We start from the raw sequence: 15,567 nt of genomic DNA on the forward strand, positions 1-15,567 counted from the left end.
AATACAAAGCATTCATTATTATCATTATCATTATCAGGAATATGATTACATGGATCAACAGTCGTTTGTTTGTGCTCGTGAATAACGAACGATGTTTCAAAATATTGGCGCACTGACAACCCATGCAGCAAAAGTGTTGTCCTCTGGCGATGTTTTGTTGAAGATGTCCACCCCGATAGGTACACACAATATGTACATGCATGCACTCAAAGGCCAGACTAGCGCGTTGGACTATGCTGCTGCCAGCCATCTGCCTCACTGATGTACTCGTTGGACTATGCTGCTGCCAGCCATCTGCCTCACTGATGTACTCGTTGGACTATGCTGCTGCCAGCCATCTGCCTCACTGATGTACTCGTTGGACTAGCTGCTGTCAGCCATCTGCCTCACTGATGTACTCGTTGGACTAGCTGCTGCCAGCCATCTGCCTCACTGATGTACTCGTTGGACTAGCTGCTGTCAGCCATCTGCCTCACTGATGTACTCGTTGGACTAGCTGCTGCCAGCCATCTGCCTCACTGATGTACTCGTTGGACTATGCTGCTGCCAGCCATCTGCCTCACTGATGTACTCGTTGGACTAGCTGCTGCCAGCCATCTGCCTCACTGATGTACTCGTTGGACTAGCTGCTGCCAGCCATCTGCCTCACTGATGTACTCGTTGGACTAGCTGCTGCCAGCCATCTGCCTCACTGGTGTACTCGTTGGACTAGCTGCTGCCAGCCATCTGCCTCACTGATGTACTCGTTGGACTAGCTGCTGCCAGCCATCTGCCTCACTGATGTACTCGTTGGACTAGCTGCTGCCAGCCATCTGCCTCACTGATGTACTCGTTGGACTAGCTGCTGTCAGCCATCTGCCTCACTGATGTACTCGTTGGACTAGCTGCTGTCAGCCATCTGCCTCACTGATGTACTCGTTGGACTAGCTGCTGCCAGCCATCTGCCTCACTGATGTACTCGTTGGACTAGCTGCTGCCAGCCATCTGCCTCACTGATGTACTCGTTGGACTAGCTGCTGTCAGCCATCTGCCTCACTGATGTACTCGTTGGACTAGCTGCTGCCAGCCATCTGCCTCACTGATGTACTCGTTGGACTAGCTGCTGCCAGCCATCTGCCTCACTGATGTACTCGTTGGACTATGCTGCTGCCAGCCATCTGCCTCACTGATGTACTCGAAATGAAGCGCATATGGAATTGTCCGAATGCAGTGACGCCTCTTTGGGAAACTGAAGTCTTCTCACTTTTCCATGCTTCTAGTCGCTGTAGTATCTCCGTCGACGGCAAGCAGAGACATTTTAGATCCGTCCAGACCTAAAAGAGACCCTCCCTTCAGGGGTGAAGAACAGAAAGGAGGAGTCTGTGCTGTGCAGACTGCGTGTGGGGCACACTTTTTTTTAACCAGATTTGAAGGTTTTAAACTATGGAAGTTGTTGTTGTTTTTAACTTTGAGTGGAAAGTTTGAAGTGGTGACTTGTTTTAACTGTTTGGTGTTTTTTTTTATCCTTGTAGTAGTTATTAACGTGGCGATAGCCTTGAGATGGCCTTAGTGGTCGGCGAGGCTCTAAGCACCATAATTTCATGTCAAGCAGAGACATGATGGAGAATCCAGAGTGAAATTTCCTTCAGAGAAAGGAAATTGAAATATCATATTGCCTAGCATCGTATTACCTATGGAAGACAAAAGATAGCAATTTTGTAACACAAACTGGTTTTTGAGGTGCACTCAGATTCTGACCCGTTTTGTATGTCCTTTATTTATCCATTTCGTTATTTGTGTTAGTATATTATTTATTTGATTTTGTTTGCATATTTATCTACCGAAGTCTCTTTCTGTAACAAACGGTATTCAGTGGATTCAGAGTATTGTTTGTAAGGTATGTGTTTTTTCAATCTGTCTGTCTGTCTATTCATTTATTGATTTGTCTGTCTATCTATTTATTTGTTCATGCCTGGAATTCAGTTGCAGAAACTGCATCAAACATGCAGTCAGTCTCTTTTTCTCTCCTTGAAGAAAAAAAATTCATCTATGATAAATACCTCTGTGTGTGTGTGTGTGTGTGTGTGTGTGTGTGTGGATGTCGACAACAACTATGTATCCATATCAAATCTTATGTTGAAAATCGGATAAGCTTTCATAAGACGCAAAAAGCATTTGATGTATTATTAAACACACACACACACACACACACACACACACACACACACACACACACACATTTTTCTCAGTTTTTTTCTTATTTTCAAATTATACATTATTTCTTGACGCAACGGCATTCCCATACTTTTTTTTCTTTTTTTTTAAACGTCGCGTCGCGTGCAGTTTCGATCCTGTTTCGCTTTGTTGGTGTTGAATGTATTTGATTAATTCATACGAATATCATTTTCCATTTCCTTGCAAAAAATCATAATTATTTCCTTCCTTTCTTTGTTATTCATTTGTGTTTTCATCCTGTTTCAGTTCATTTTAGACAATCACAAATCCATTCCTTTTCACTGCATCATATATATATATATATATATATAGTGTACACACACACACACACACACACACACACACACACACACACACAATCCCAACCCCTTCGCACACATACACATACACACACACTGACGCACACCGGCACACACGCTCTCTCTCTCTCTCTCTCTCTCTCTCTCTCTCTCTCTCTCTCTCACTTCGCCGTAAGACTGTTGATTGTTCTAGTCCTTGTAACAGAGTGCAATTTAGCTATAATTATTTGTCAGTTTGACAGAATGGTACGTGTAGACATATGTCGTAGACAGATGTTTATGTAATATAATGTTCACAAAACCCTTCTTAAGGGACCTTGGCCTGTACATGAATAAACAATCTTGAATATATCTCTTTTTCCTCATGCACACACACACACACACACACACACACACACACACACACACACACACACACACACACACACACACACACACACACACAGGCCTATACAATTTTTCACTCATTCTTGATTAACTGATTAATAAATATTTCGCTTATACACCAAGTAAAGCGAAATATTTGGCTATAGTCATAAGATTAGTAAAGATATTCAGTTAGTAATTGTTATCATCTTGCATGCGTATATAAGTACATGTATGGTATAATATAAACTGGTATTATGTAGTTGTAAAGGTGCATCGAACATGCACTGAGTGTGTCAAGTCTCTTTTTCTCTCGTCAGTTTTTTTATTTTGTATTTTGGTTTGAGTCTTATTATATGTGTGTGTGTGTGTGTGTGTGTGTGTGTGTGTGCAGTGTGTATGTGTGTGTTTGCGTGCGTGCATGCCGGGGGGCGGGAGGGGGGGCATTTTTTTTTACGTTTGGTTATATATATATATAGAAATGCGCGGTCTCAGTGTCTGTCTGTTTCTGTGTCTGTGTCTGTCTTTCTGTCTGCAGTTTGTCTCTGTCTCTCTTTGTTTCTCTGTGTCTCTGTCTCTCTGTGTCTGTCTCTCAGTGTCTGTCTGTCTTTCTCTGTGTCTCCAGTCTGTCTGTCTGTCTGTCTGTCTGTCACTCTGTCTCTGTCTCTCTCTGTCTCTCAGTGTATGTGTAAGTAAATGTGCGAGAGTGAGAGAGAGAGAGAGAGAGAGAGAGAGAGAGAGTGTGTGTGTGTGTGTGTGTGTGTGTGTAATTTTTACCATGATTATGCCATTATGTAGTATAGTATTCGCATTCTATGACCTTACGTAGCATTGTGCAGTGCATGCAATGACATATATAAGTGATGTAGTTTTGTGTAGTGAAGACCCATGTTTCAGGGCGGGGACTGGATGGGGAAAAAAAAAAGCGCCAGTGCTTATCAATAATCCTCGATAACAAAGAATTTATCTTGTCTTGTCTTGTCTTGTCTTGTCTTGTCTTGTCTCTCAGTCTCTCTCTCTGCCGGGATTGATCATCAGTGAGGTGACAGGCGGGTGTTCACTCAGTACAGTAAAAAATGTCCGACGGACTTTTTCACTTCGGATTCGGCTTTGGGTTAAGTAAGGTGTTCAACTGACACTTTTAAACAGAAGGAAAAAGAAACAGTTATACTCGAAAGTACTTTTATCGTCTGATATGCAATGCAATGATAGAATCGACTACAGAAACGGTATTGAGATTATACGATATATATATATATATATATATATATATATATATATATGTGTGTGTGTGTGTGTGTGTGTGTGTGTGTGTGTGTGTGTGTGTGTGTGTGTGTGTGTGTGTGTGTGTGAAGTGTTTTTTGTAGGTCAGTAAAATTCGTAGCTTTTTCTCTCAAATTGTAAAACGCCCCGAGATGAGAGAGAGAGAGAGAGAGAGAGAGAGAGAGAGAGAGAGAGAGAGAGAGAGAATCGAGGCGCTGCACTAATGTACATCATTGTTATTATTACTAACATTGTTGTTGTTGTTATTATTATCATCACTGATCATCATCATCGTCATCATCATCGTCATCATTATGACTGATTTTCATACATAGTTGTGTGTGTGTGTGTGTGTGTGTGTGTGTGTGTGTGTGTGTGTGTGTTAGTAAATCATTTATTATACATCATTTTGATATGCATATGTGTGTGTGGTTATTCTGGCTCCAGTACAAGAACAAGGGTAGCAGCACGAACCTGTCTGTTTACGTCCGGCGGGTGGTGGATGGAATAGCTGCGATCAAGGGAGAGCACTCCAATTTCCTGTCATGTCCCGCATGGCGCCGACTGTCGTTGAGCAGTGAGGAAAGAAAACAAACCCTTCTCACGAACTTCGTTTTATCGCCAGCTCAGCCATGCTTCGACTGTTTGCAAGAACGGTTGGTGTTGTCTACATTTATTAACGCTGTTGTTGTTGTTGTTTTTCGATCCCTATTCTCGTGTTGCGTCACCAGTTAATTGTATTTCATGAGTGGTTCCTCAAGTTTCAGTTCAGTTCAGTTTTGGGGACATTTATAAGCCTTTAGGCTTCTTTTTTTGTGCGAGTCTAACAAAAAAGATTGATTCGAGTGCCAGTACACTTGCTCAGGAATAATGGTAGTAAATTCTTTTTTTTCTTTTTTCATTTTTATCATTCATCATAAATGACTTAACTTGCTGATACTATTTAAGTATCGAAGTATCCCGCTCGCGTTCAGCACGTGTGGATGTGAAAAGGACTGTGGACCAACACAAAATTCCACGCATGCTTGTTACCTTGCGCATATTGTCTCTCTGTCTCTGTCTCCCTCACTCTTTCTCAGTCTGTCTGCCTGTCAGTCTGTCTCCCTGTCTGTCTGTCTCTATCTCTCTGTGACAAACACACATACACTCAGAATTTTTTTTTTTTTTTTTCAACATGAGGGCCCCTGTTTAAGCGTGAAGTAATCTTCAACAAGATGAAGGTATTCACCTGAAGGAAGAAGAATACTTGTGCATATGTGTGCACACGAACGCATGCATGCACACTAAAAATCACATTTTGATGCTAATGGCATGGAGCAAGGACTGAAGGATACTTTTCCAATACACCTCACTTTTGCTTGCGCATTATTTGCAAGGAAGAAGGTTGCAGGATGGTTAGGACGCTTAGCTTCCAGTATTGTTAGTCTGTGATGGTGTGGGTTTCAATCCCACTCTCGCCCTTTCTCCCAAGTTTGACAGGAAAATCAAACAGAGCGTCTAGTCTTTGGATGAGACGATAAACCAAGGTCCCATGTGCAGCACGCACATGGTGCACTGTTAAAGAACCCATGGCAATGAGAATGTTGTCCTCTGGCAAAACTGTGGAAGAAATCCACTCATGATAGATAGACAAATATACAACCATTCACCCAAGGCCTGACTAAGCGCGTTGGGTTACGCTGCTGGTCAGGCATCTGTCTAGCGGATATGGTGTAGTGTATGTATGGATTTGTCCAAACGCAGTGATGCCTCCTTGAGAAACTGAAACTGTAATTGTTCATGGTTTCATAGTTGTTTTTTCTGTGTGTTGTGAACAGGCATCACGGCCAGTGCGGCAGCTGCAGAGTGGCACCAGACGCTGCCTGGCTGTGTATGGAGGGGAGGAGGATGGAGAGGGGTCACCTGCAAGATTCGAAAAATGTGTGTACATGTTGGTTACATGTGTGATTATCTCTCAAGACAGTGTTAAGCACCTGTATTGATGCGTGCCTTAACTGCAGTTTACATACTGCTTATGTGAAAAGAAATTATATTTCTGATTGGAAGCAGAAATACTCTGTTGATTTTTCATTCTTTCTGTGACCTTGGTCAACAACTCCCACAGTCACTTAGATATAAGTATGTTTTTATGAGTATGACTGTTTTTAACCCTGCTATATTGGTTGCCATACTTTGATTTTGGGGGTGTGAATGCTGGATATGTTCTTTGTAGAATCCACCAAACGCTGCCATGGATTACAGGATTTTTAGTGTGCATGTACACATGAAGGGGGTTCAGGCACCAGCAGGTCTGCACATGTGATCATTTGGGGGATGGGAATAATCTCCTCCCTAAATCCACCAGGCACAGCCATGATTCAAACCCAGAACCCTAGGATTAGGACTTCAGTGCTGGAGCGTTTGGCTGTCATGTCCGTAAGACTGCATGTAGGATTTGGTGCAAAGAATGGCAATAGCAATATATTTGTATTTATATTTCTTTTTATCACAACATATTTCTCTGTGCGAAATTCAGGCTGCTCTCCCCAAGGAGAGCACGTCGTTACACTACAGCACCACCCTTTTTTTTAAATATTTTTTCCTGCGTGCAGTTTTATTTGTTTTTCCTATCGAAGTGGATTTTTCTACAGATTTTTGCCAGGAACAACCCTTTTGTTGCCATGGTTCTTTTACCTGCGCTAAGTGCATGCTTCACATGGGACCTCAGTTTATCGTCTCATCCGAATGACTAACGTCCAGACCACCACTCAAGGTCTAGTGGAGGGGGAGAAAATATTGGCAGCTGAGCCGTGATTCAAACCAGCATGCCCAGATTCTCTTGCTTCCTGGAATGCACTAGAATGCAATTATTTCATAATACTAACTACAATTCTGTGTTGTGGCTGTGGGTTCCTATGTCGGATACAGTGTGTGTTTCAGTATAGACAGCATCCCCACGTTCTGGAAACGCTAATTTCTTCTTTCTTTATTTCTGTCTTTTTCTTCCTTCTTTGTCGTCTGCTTTTTCTGCTTTCCCAGTCCATTCCCCTTTCTTTTTTTGAGCAAGCCTTGACACTTTTTTTTCTCTTTTCTGCAGTCTATGATGTACTGTCTGTGCTGTTTTGCTCTGGAAACTAGGTAGTGAAATTGTAAACACTGGGATGGGCACTAGCTGTCCATTCTTCTGCGTTGTTTGCCTTTATATGGCCTTTTTACTACATATTTTTACTTTCGCTTTGAAGTATTGTTTTTTCCTTTTTTAACAGTCCTGGTATGGCCATGTGCAGTCGGTTTTCTGTTGAGTGTTGTTGGTTTTTTTTACGTTACAGTTTTGCGTTAATGCGGTTAAGCATTTGTACGGTTTGGCAGTCCTGGTATGGCCCTGTGCAGTCGGCTTTCTGTTGAGTGTTGGTTTTTTTACGTTACAGTTTTGCGTTAATGCGGTTAACTCACTCAGTACGGCCAGTCCTCTCTTCTCCTCTGCACAGACCCCTCGGATGTCCAGTGGGTGTCTGAATGACCCAACCTTTAGCTTCCGTCGTCAGAATTGTGGTATTCTTTATCAACATTCACGTCTTCAGTATAAGAGCCTTCCGCTTGCAATATTTTGATGATGGTAATTGGGGTGAAACGCTGTTAGCGTCGTCTCTTTCGCCGTTCGTATGGAGAGAGTTAAGCATTTGTACGGTTTGGCAGTCCTGGTATGGCCCTGTGCAGTCGGCTGGACTAAAAAGCGACAATAAGCGCTGAGCATCAAGGTGACTGTGGGTGTGCAGCGGTGAACCAGGTGAACCTGTTGGGGCGGGTCGGGCGTGACGCAGAACTGAGGGGCACGGAGGCTCACCCTGTGGTCGTCTTCTCTCTGGCCACCAACAACGTCTACACCAAGGCCGGAGGTGGGTCAGGGAGACAGAGAAATCACTGCCCTTCTGAAGTGTGGCATGATCGAAAGTTTGATCACTACCATTCTTAACTGTGGCTCATTCTTAACTGTATGGCGTGATCAAAAGTTTAATCACTACCAGTTTTAACTCACTACCATTTTTAACTGTGGCATGATCGAAAGTTTCATCACTACCATTTTTAACTGTGGCTTGATCGAAAGTTTTATCACTGCCCTTCTGAACTGTGCCTTGATCGAAAGTTTGATCACTGCCATTCTGAACTGTGCCTTGATCGAAAGTTTGATCACTGCCCTTCTGAACTGTGGCTTGATCGAAAGTTCCATCACTACCATTCTTAACTGTGGCTCATTCTTAACTGTATGGCGTGATCAAAAGTTTAATCACTACCAATTTTAACTCACTACCATTTTTAACTGTGGCATGATCGAAAGTTTCATCACTACCATTTTTAACTGTGGCTTGATTGAAAGTTTTATCACTGCCCTTCTGAACTGTGCCTTGATCGAAAGTTTGATCACTGCCATTCTGAACTGTGCCTTGATCGAAAGTTTAATCACTACCATTCTTGACTGTGGCGTGATTGAAAGTTTAATCACTACCATTCTTAACTGTGGCTCATTCTTAACTGTGGCTTGATCGAAAGTTTAATCACTACCATTTTTAACTCACTACCATCTTAATACCATTTTTAACTGTGGCATGATCGAAAGTTTAATCACTACCATTTTTAACTAGGGCTCATTTTTAACTGTGGCTTGATCGAAAGTTTAATCACTACCATTTTTAACTGTGGCATGATCAAAAGTTTAATCACTGCCCTTCTGAACTGTGCCTTAATCGAAAGTTTCATCACTGCCATTCTTAACTGTGGCTTGATCGAAAGTTTCATCACTACCATTCTTAACTGTGGCTTGATCAAAAATTTAATCACTACTATTTTTAACTGTGGCTTGATCGAAAGTTTCATCACTACCATTCTTAACTGTATGGCATGATCAAAAGTTTAATCACTATTCATTTTTAACTGTAGCATGATCAAAAGTTTCATCACTGCCATTCTTAACTGTGGCGTGATCGAAAGTTTATATCACTACACATATTTTACCGTGTATGACGTGATGGAAGTTTAATCACTGCCATTCTTAACTGTGGCTTGATCAAAAGTTTGCGTCTGAAGTGCATTGGCAAGAGTGCAGTAGTGAGGTGTCTTCAGTCTGTGGAAAACTGTGAAACGTGTGAACGTGTGCGTGACTGAAGCCTGATTGAATGACACAGGAAACAAACAATGGCAGCCGTCAGTCGGCTCTACCCAGGTAGGCAACCTGTTGTGCAAATGACCCCGTGTTTGTAAAGTGATTACAGCTTGGTCCCCTGCCAAAGATAGCTGCTGTATAAGTACTCATCATCAAATGATTGGGATCCTGAATGCCTATTATTATATATGTATACATATATATATATATATATATATATATATGTGTGTGTGTAATTGTGTGTACTGCGCATGATTATGTTTGTGTTCAGGTTTTTTCTTTTAATCCGCTGGCCAAATATTGATGGAAGGGTCAGTGTCAAGGGCATGTCCCAGGTCCATGTGCATGAGTATTTCTTTTCTGTTGTGTCTTTTTGAATTGAGACACATTGGATTGCAGGGGGCATGGTGTTTTAACCTCCGATATGTTGTGCTGTTGTTGTGTCTTGTTGAAATGAGACGTGTTGGTTTGCAGGGGGCACGGTGTTTTAACCCCTATGTTGTGCTGTTGTTGTGTGTTGTTGAAATGAGACATGTTGGTTTGCAGGGGGCACGGTGTTTTAACCCCTATGTTGTGCTGTTGTTGTGTCTTGTTGAAATGAGACATGTTGGTTTACAGGGGGCACTGTGTCACAGGTGGCTATGGTATATGTGCTGTTGTTGTGTCTTGTTGAAATGAGACGTGTTGGTTTGCAGGGGCCACAGTGTCACAGGTGGCTATGGTATATGTGCTGTTGTTGTGTCTTGTTGAAATGAGACGTGTTGGTTTGCAGGGGGCACGGTGTTTTAACCCCTGTGTTGTGCTGTTGTTGTGTCTTGTTGAAATGAGACATGTTGGTTTGCAGGGGGCACGGTGTCCCGGGTGGACTGGCACAGGATCAGTGTGTTCAAACCTGGGCTGAGGGACAAAGTGGCCATCAACCTGAGGAAAGGGTCAGTAGTAAAACATCACACACACACACACACACACACCATGTTAGTTACTCTACAGGGTCTTTATAGTTATCACTGGTCTTAGGATGTAAAGTGCAAAGTTTTGACTCTGTTTGTGTGTGATTTGAATACTAGTCTCGGATGTGTTACCACAGGTTTTGGCTCTGTTTTCGGCAGTGAATGATGAGATGAAAATGTGTAGAATACCAGAGGTTTGCATTATAATTCATGACTCTGTGTACATAAAGTGTGGCAACACATTTAGAATGTAAATTTTCGTATATTTTCTCAATTCATTTCAGATGCTTTTATTAACAATCTGGTACATGTATTCAGAAAGTAATTGCTAACCAGTATCTTAAATAAACTTTTAAAAATTCCAGAATTGAAAACTTTCAGAAAAGTATAGTTATGTATACTTTCTTACAGTAGTTTGCTTGCTAGAATGTTTTGTAAATTATTATCCTCCTTAACCAAAAGGAATGTTCTGTAAATTATTATCCTCAAACAAAACTGCCTGGCAGATAGGAAGCACAAATGAAAATAATCCCTGGTACTGAAGAGGTTAATGATGATGTTGTTTTTTTGTTTTTTGTTTTTGTTTCTTCAGGGACCGTGTGTTTGTGAACGGCACAATTCGCTACGATGAGTACACAGACAATGAAGAAAATTTGGTGAGAACGACAACAATATTGGCAAGTAAGTACTTTTTATTATTTTATTTTTGAATCCATTAATTTTACATTCCTGCCCAACACTCTTCTGTTTCTTGATATTTTCTCAGCACGAATATTAACCCATATTACTCCATAGCGCCCACTAAAAATTTGCTGTCTCTGACTCCAGAGCGCTTGCTAGTGCCCGCTAAACACATGCTTACAATGGGCGCAGCCATTGTTGTTCACATAAATGAGATTCTTGCAAGTCACTGCCTGGTTTTCACCACTTCTGCTGGACATTTTGAGATTTTTGGGGTCCGAGTTGGTTAAGTTTTGCCAAAGTTTTGAATTTTGAAGTTGTAAGATGAGTTTGATGACTGCTGAGAAATTTGGCGTAATCAGAACGACGATTCTGAAGATGATTTTGAACTCTTTAAGTGATTTCTGCATGACAGTCTTGTAAAAGTTGATCATAGTGATTGACCTAGATATGGACTGAGTTTCGCTGATAATGAGAGTGAATTCGGTACTTGAATTTGAATCAATTGCCCGTCCTCCAAAATCGAAACTGCCAGTGAATCAGTCCTTGATGTCGATGATATTCATTTGCGTTCTGCATGATCTTCCTGATTGTGCTAGTTCAATGGGTTATTTCTCTTTTCATTATGGAGAAGATAAAATTACATGGTAGGTTTGTTGTTGTTTTTTTTGTTTTGTTTTGTTTGTTTGTGGCTGTCTTTCTCCCCACCATCAAGGGGAAAAACAGCATCCGTCGTAATGAAAAGAACATAAAAATCAGCATGTTCATTGTTGCAATTCAAGTTGAGGAATAAGATGAGTTAGAAGACACTACGGACCAGACAAACTTATTTGAAAAACTGTACTGCAATTAGATTTTTTTTTTTTACACATACTTACCGTGACCCACTGGTGCAGACTCTGGCAGGGTTTTGGATTCCTGTCCTGTCCAGACTACTAGTCCGCTATGCGGAGAAATCGAAAGACGCTGCGGCAAATAGCCTTCCTTGGTGGTTACTTCCCTTGTGTTACTTTAAGCAGCGTCCCCTTTTCTGGCAGCCATCTTGGTTTTGCTAACATGTCCTACGTTTGTGGCTAAGTTTTCTCAGTTTTTCAACTTTCCTGTCCTCCCTGTACTGGCCATGGTGCGGGAGGAAGGTGGTCCACTAGGGGATATATGCCACACAAAAAAAACAAAAAAACACGTTCCCTCTCTGTGTCGGTTATGATCGCATTGAACCACAGACTCCCACACGTGACATGACATTACTACCTCCACAGAGAGGAAGCATCACACAGACTCCCACACACGACATGACATTACTGCCTTCACAGAGAGGAAGCATCACACAGACTCCCACACACGACATGACATTACTGTCTTCACAGAGAGGAAGCGTCACACAGACTCCCACACACGACATGACATTACTGCCTTCACAGGGAGGAAGCATCACACAGACTCCCACACACGACATGACATTACTGCCTTCACAGGGAGGAAGCATCACACAGACTCCCACACACGACATGACATTACTGCCTTCACAGGGAGGAAGCATCACACAGACTCCCACACATGACATGACATTACTACCTCCACAGAGAGGAAGCATCACACAGACTCCCACACACGACATGACATTACTGCCTTCACAGAGAGGAAGCATCACACAGACTCCCACACACATCATGACATTACTGTCTTCACAGGGAGGAAGCATCACACAGACTCCCACACACATCATGACATTACTGTCTTCACAGAGAGGAAGCGTCACACAGACTCCCACACACGACACGACATTACTGTCTTCACATAGAGGAAGCGTCACACAGACTCCCACACACGACACGACATTACTGCCTTCACAGAGAGGAAGCGTCACACAGACTGCCACACACGACATGACATTGCTGTCTTCACAGAGAGGGAGCGTCACACAGACTGCCACACACGAGATGACATTACTACCTTCACAGAGAGGAAGCATCACACAGACTGCCACACACGACATGACATTACTGTCTTCACAGAGAGGAAGCGTCACACAGACTGCCACACACGACATGACATTACTGTCTTCACAGAGAAGAAGCGTCACACAAGGGGATATGTGCTCAACTTTCGGCACCAAGAGAGGCAGCTCCGCTTTTGAAACCGAGGTGGTTGGCGATAGTTACTTCCCTTGAAGCTACACAGCCGGGCACCCCACCCTTACTGACCACCGGAGATGTTGTTTAGCGTTCTGATTGGGCCTTGCTGCCCACCTGTGGGCTTTATGCAGTGGTTTCTATCAGCTGCTGAGAACCTTACACAGCAGCTGCACAGTTTCCTTGCTCTGCTCATCGGGCTGTGTGGCCACTCTACTTTTGGCTCTTCACCCCCAGCACTTGTAGCCACTCTACTTTTGGCTCTTCACCCACAGCACTTGTAGCCACTCAACTTTTGGCTCTTCACCCACAGCACTTGTAGACACTCAACTTTGGGCTCTTCACCCCCAGCACTTGTAGACACTCTACTTTGGGCTCTTCACCCCCAGCTGTCACTCTGCTTTGGGCTCTTCACCCCCAGCACTTGTAGACACTCTGCTTTGGGCTTTTCACCCCCAGCACTTGTAGACACTCTGCTTTGGGCTCTTCACCCCCAGCACTTGTAGACACTCAACTTTGGGCTCTTCACCCACAGCACTTGTAGACACTCTACTTTGGGCTCTTCACCCCCAGCACTTGTAGACACTCTACTTTGGGCTTTTCACCCCCAGCACTTGTAGACACTCCACTTTGGACTCTTCACCCCCAGCACTTGTAGACACTCCACTTTGGGCTCTTCACCCCCAGCACTTGTAGACACTCTACTTTGGGCTCTTCACCCCCAGCACTTGTAGCCACTCAACTTTTGGCTCTTCACCCCCAGCACTTGTAGACACTCTACTTTGGGCTTTTCACCCCCAGCACTTGTAGACACTCTGCTTTGGACTCTTCACCCCCAGCACTTGTAGACAGTCCACTTTGGGCTCTTCACCCCCAGCACTTGTAGACACTCTACTTTGGGCTCTTCACCCCCAGCACTTGTAGCCACTCAACTTTTGGCTCTTCACCCCCAGCACTTGTAGACACTCTACTTTGGGCTCTTCACCCCCAGCACTTGTAGACACTCTACTTTGGGCTTTTCACCCCCAGCACTTGTAGACACTCCACTTTGGACTCTTCACCCCCAGCACTTGTAGACACTCTACTTTGGGCTCTTCACCCCCAGCACTTGTAGACACTCTACTTTGGGCTCTTCACCCCCAGCACTTGTAGACACTCTACTTTGGGCTTTTCACCCCCAGCACTTGTAGACACTCTGCTTTGGGCTCTTCACCCCCAGCACTTGTAGACACTCCACTTTGGGCTCTTCACCCCCAGCACTTGTAGACACTCAGCTTTGGGCTTTTCACCACCCCCCCCACCCCCACTTGTGGACACACTGCTCCTCAAGGAACCAATCCACTTACCATTCTTTGTTTATATATACAATAACATAAAATAAAACAAATGATAAATTAATAGTAATTTTTTTTTTTAATATTTTTTTTATTAACAAACAAAAATCATTACATAAATGTAATTTTTTTTTAATAAAAATCACACACATGTATATTTATCTCTGCACACATAATTTATGCATGTACGTTTATGTGATATGTTTTTACATTCCTCAGACAAACATGTAAAGTTGTATTTCTACATGTATCTCTATACATCGACATTCTCGAAATAAATAAATTCATTTGAAAAACCATACTGAAATTTTAAACTTTTTTTTTTTTAAAGTTGACTGTCAGATTTGATGCTTTTTATTTTATTGTGAGTACAAAGCAACATGTGCCTGGAAAAAAAAAATCCATTAGCAATTATTTTTTATAATTTTTTTTTTACCTGCAGTCAGAAATTGGAAGAGTTTGTCCCCCTTGCATGGGATTTCCTAGCTGATTAGTGTTGGGCGACCTGGGGGTAAGAGGGTTAGCGCAATTTCTCATTTCCTGGAATTCATGTTGTGCTCAGTCCACGGTGTATGTGATTTCAGGTGACCTGGTGAACCTTACCAAGCGTTTCATGTCTGACGAAGAGGGAAGCGAGACCATGGGGAGTGGATTTTAGAGGGCAGCCAACTGCTACAGAAATGAGGATCTGCGCTTGCCGAGTGTGGTGTGTGTGTGGGGGGTGGTGTCAGGACGTTGAACTGTGAGTAGCGTGACCATGAATTGATGTGATGTGAATCGATGTGATGTTTGAGTCCGTCATTGTATGGAGGGGTATGGACCTCAGTATTGTTGCAAGAGAAAATACTGGAAGCAAAGACTTGAGACCATAAAGAGCAGAGTTTAGATAAAAATGTTAAAAACTCAAAAGGGTGGTGGGGTCTGTTTTGTTATACATTTTGATTGCACAAATGTGCATGATTTCTTCTTTTTTTTCCGCCCAGTAATACTCATGCTTTTTTCTCACATCAGAAGAAGAGGAAAAGTGTTTCCTAAGACACTGCAAATAAATGACCCCCAAAATTGAAGAAGGAAGAAATAAAAAAAAGTCTCTCTGCAGTTTGTTGTATTAATTTTCACCAGGTCTCTTATTTATGGGGTTACTTCAGTTATAGAGGCAATTCAAAAATGAAAATTAAACAGCTATACTTA

At 42.7% G+C, this 15,567-nt stretch overlaps 1 protein-coding gene across 1 annotated transcript; it reads left to right on the top strand.

Moving 5' to 3' along the window:
• Positions 1-4,673: 4,673 nt before the first annotated feature.
• On the top strand, positions 4,674-15,532 carry LOC143301420 (single-stranded DNA-binding protein, mitochondrial-like). Its single transcript, XM_076615701.1, has 6 exons — positions 4,674-4,798; positions 5,960-6,062; positions 7,898-8,017; positions 10,124-10,211; positions 10,822-10,910; positions 14,961-15,532. The coding sequence occupies exons 1-6, from the start codon at positions 4,775-4,777 to the stop codon at positions 15,032-15,034; spliced, it is 498 nt and encodes a 165-aa protein (XP_076471816.1). The 5' UTR covers positions 4,674-4,774; the 3' UTR covers positions 15,035-15,532.
• Positions 15,533-15,567: the final 35 nt, after the last annotated feature.

The sequence above is a fragment of the Babylonia areolata genome, chromosome 27 (genome assembly GCF_041734735.1).
Source record: "Babylonia areolata isolate BAREFJ2019XMU chromosome 27, ASM4173473v1, whole genome shotgun sequence".
NCBI lineage: Eukaryota > Metazoa > Mollusca > Gastropoda > Neogastropoda > Buccinidae > Babylonia > Babylonia areolata.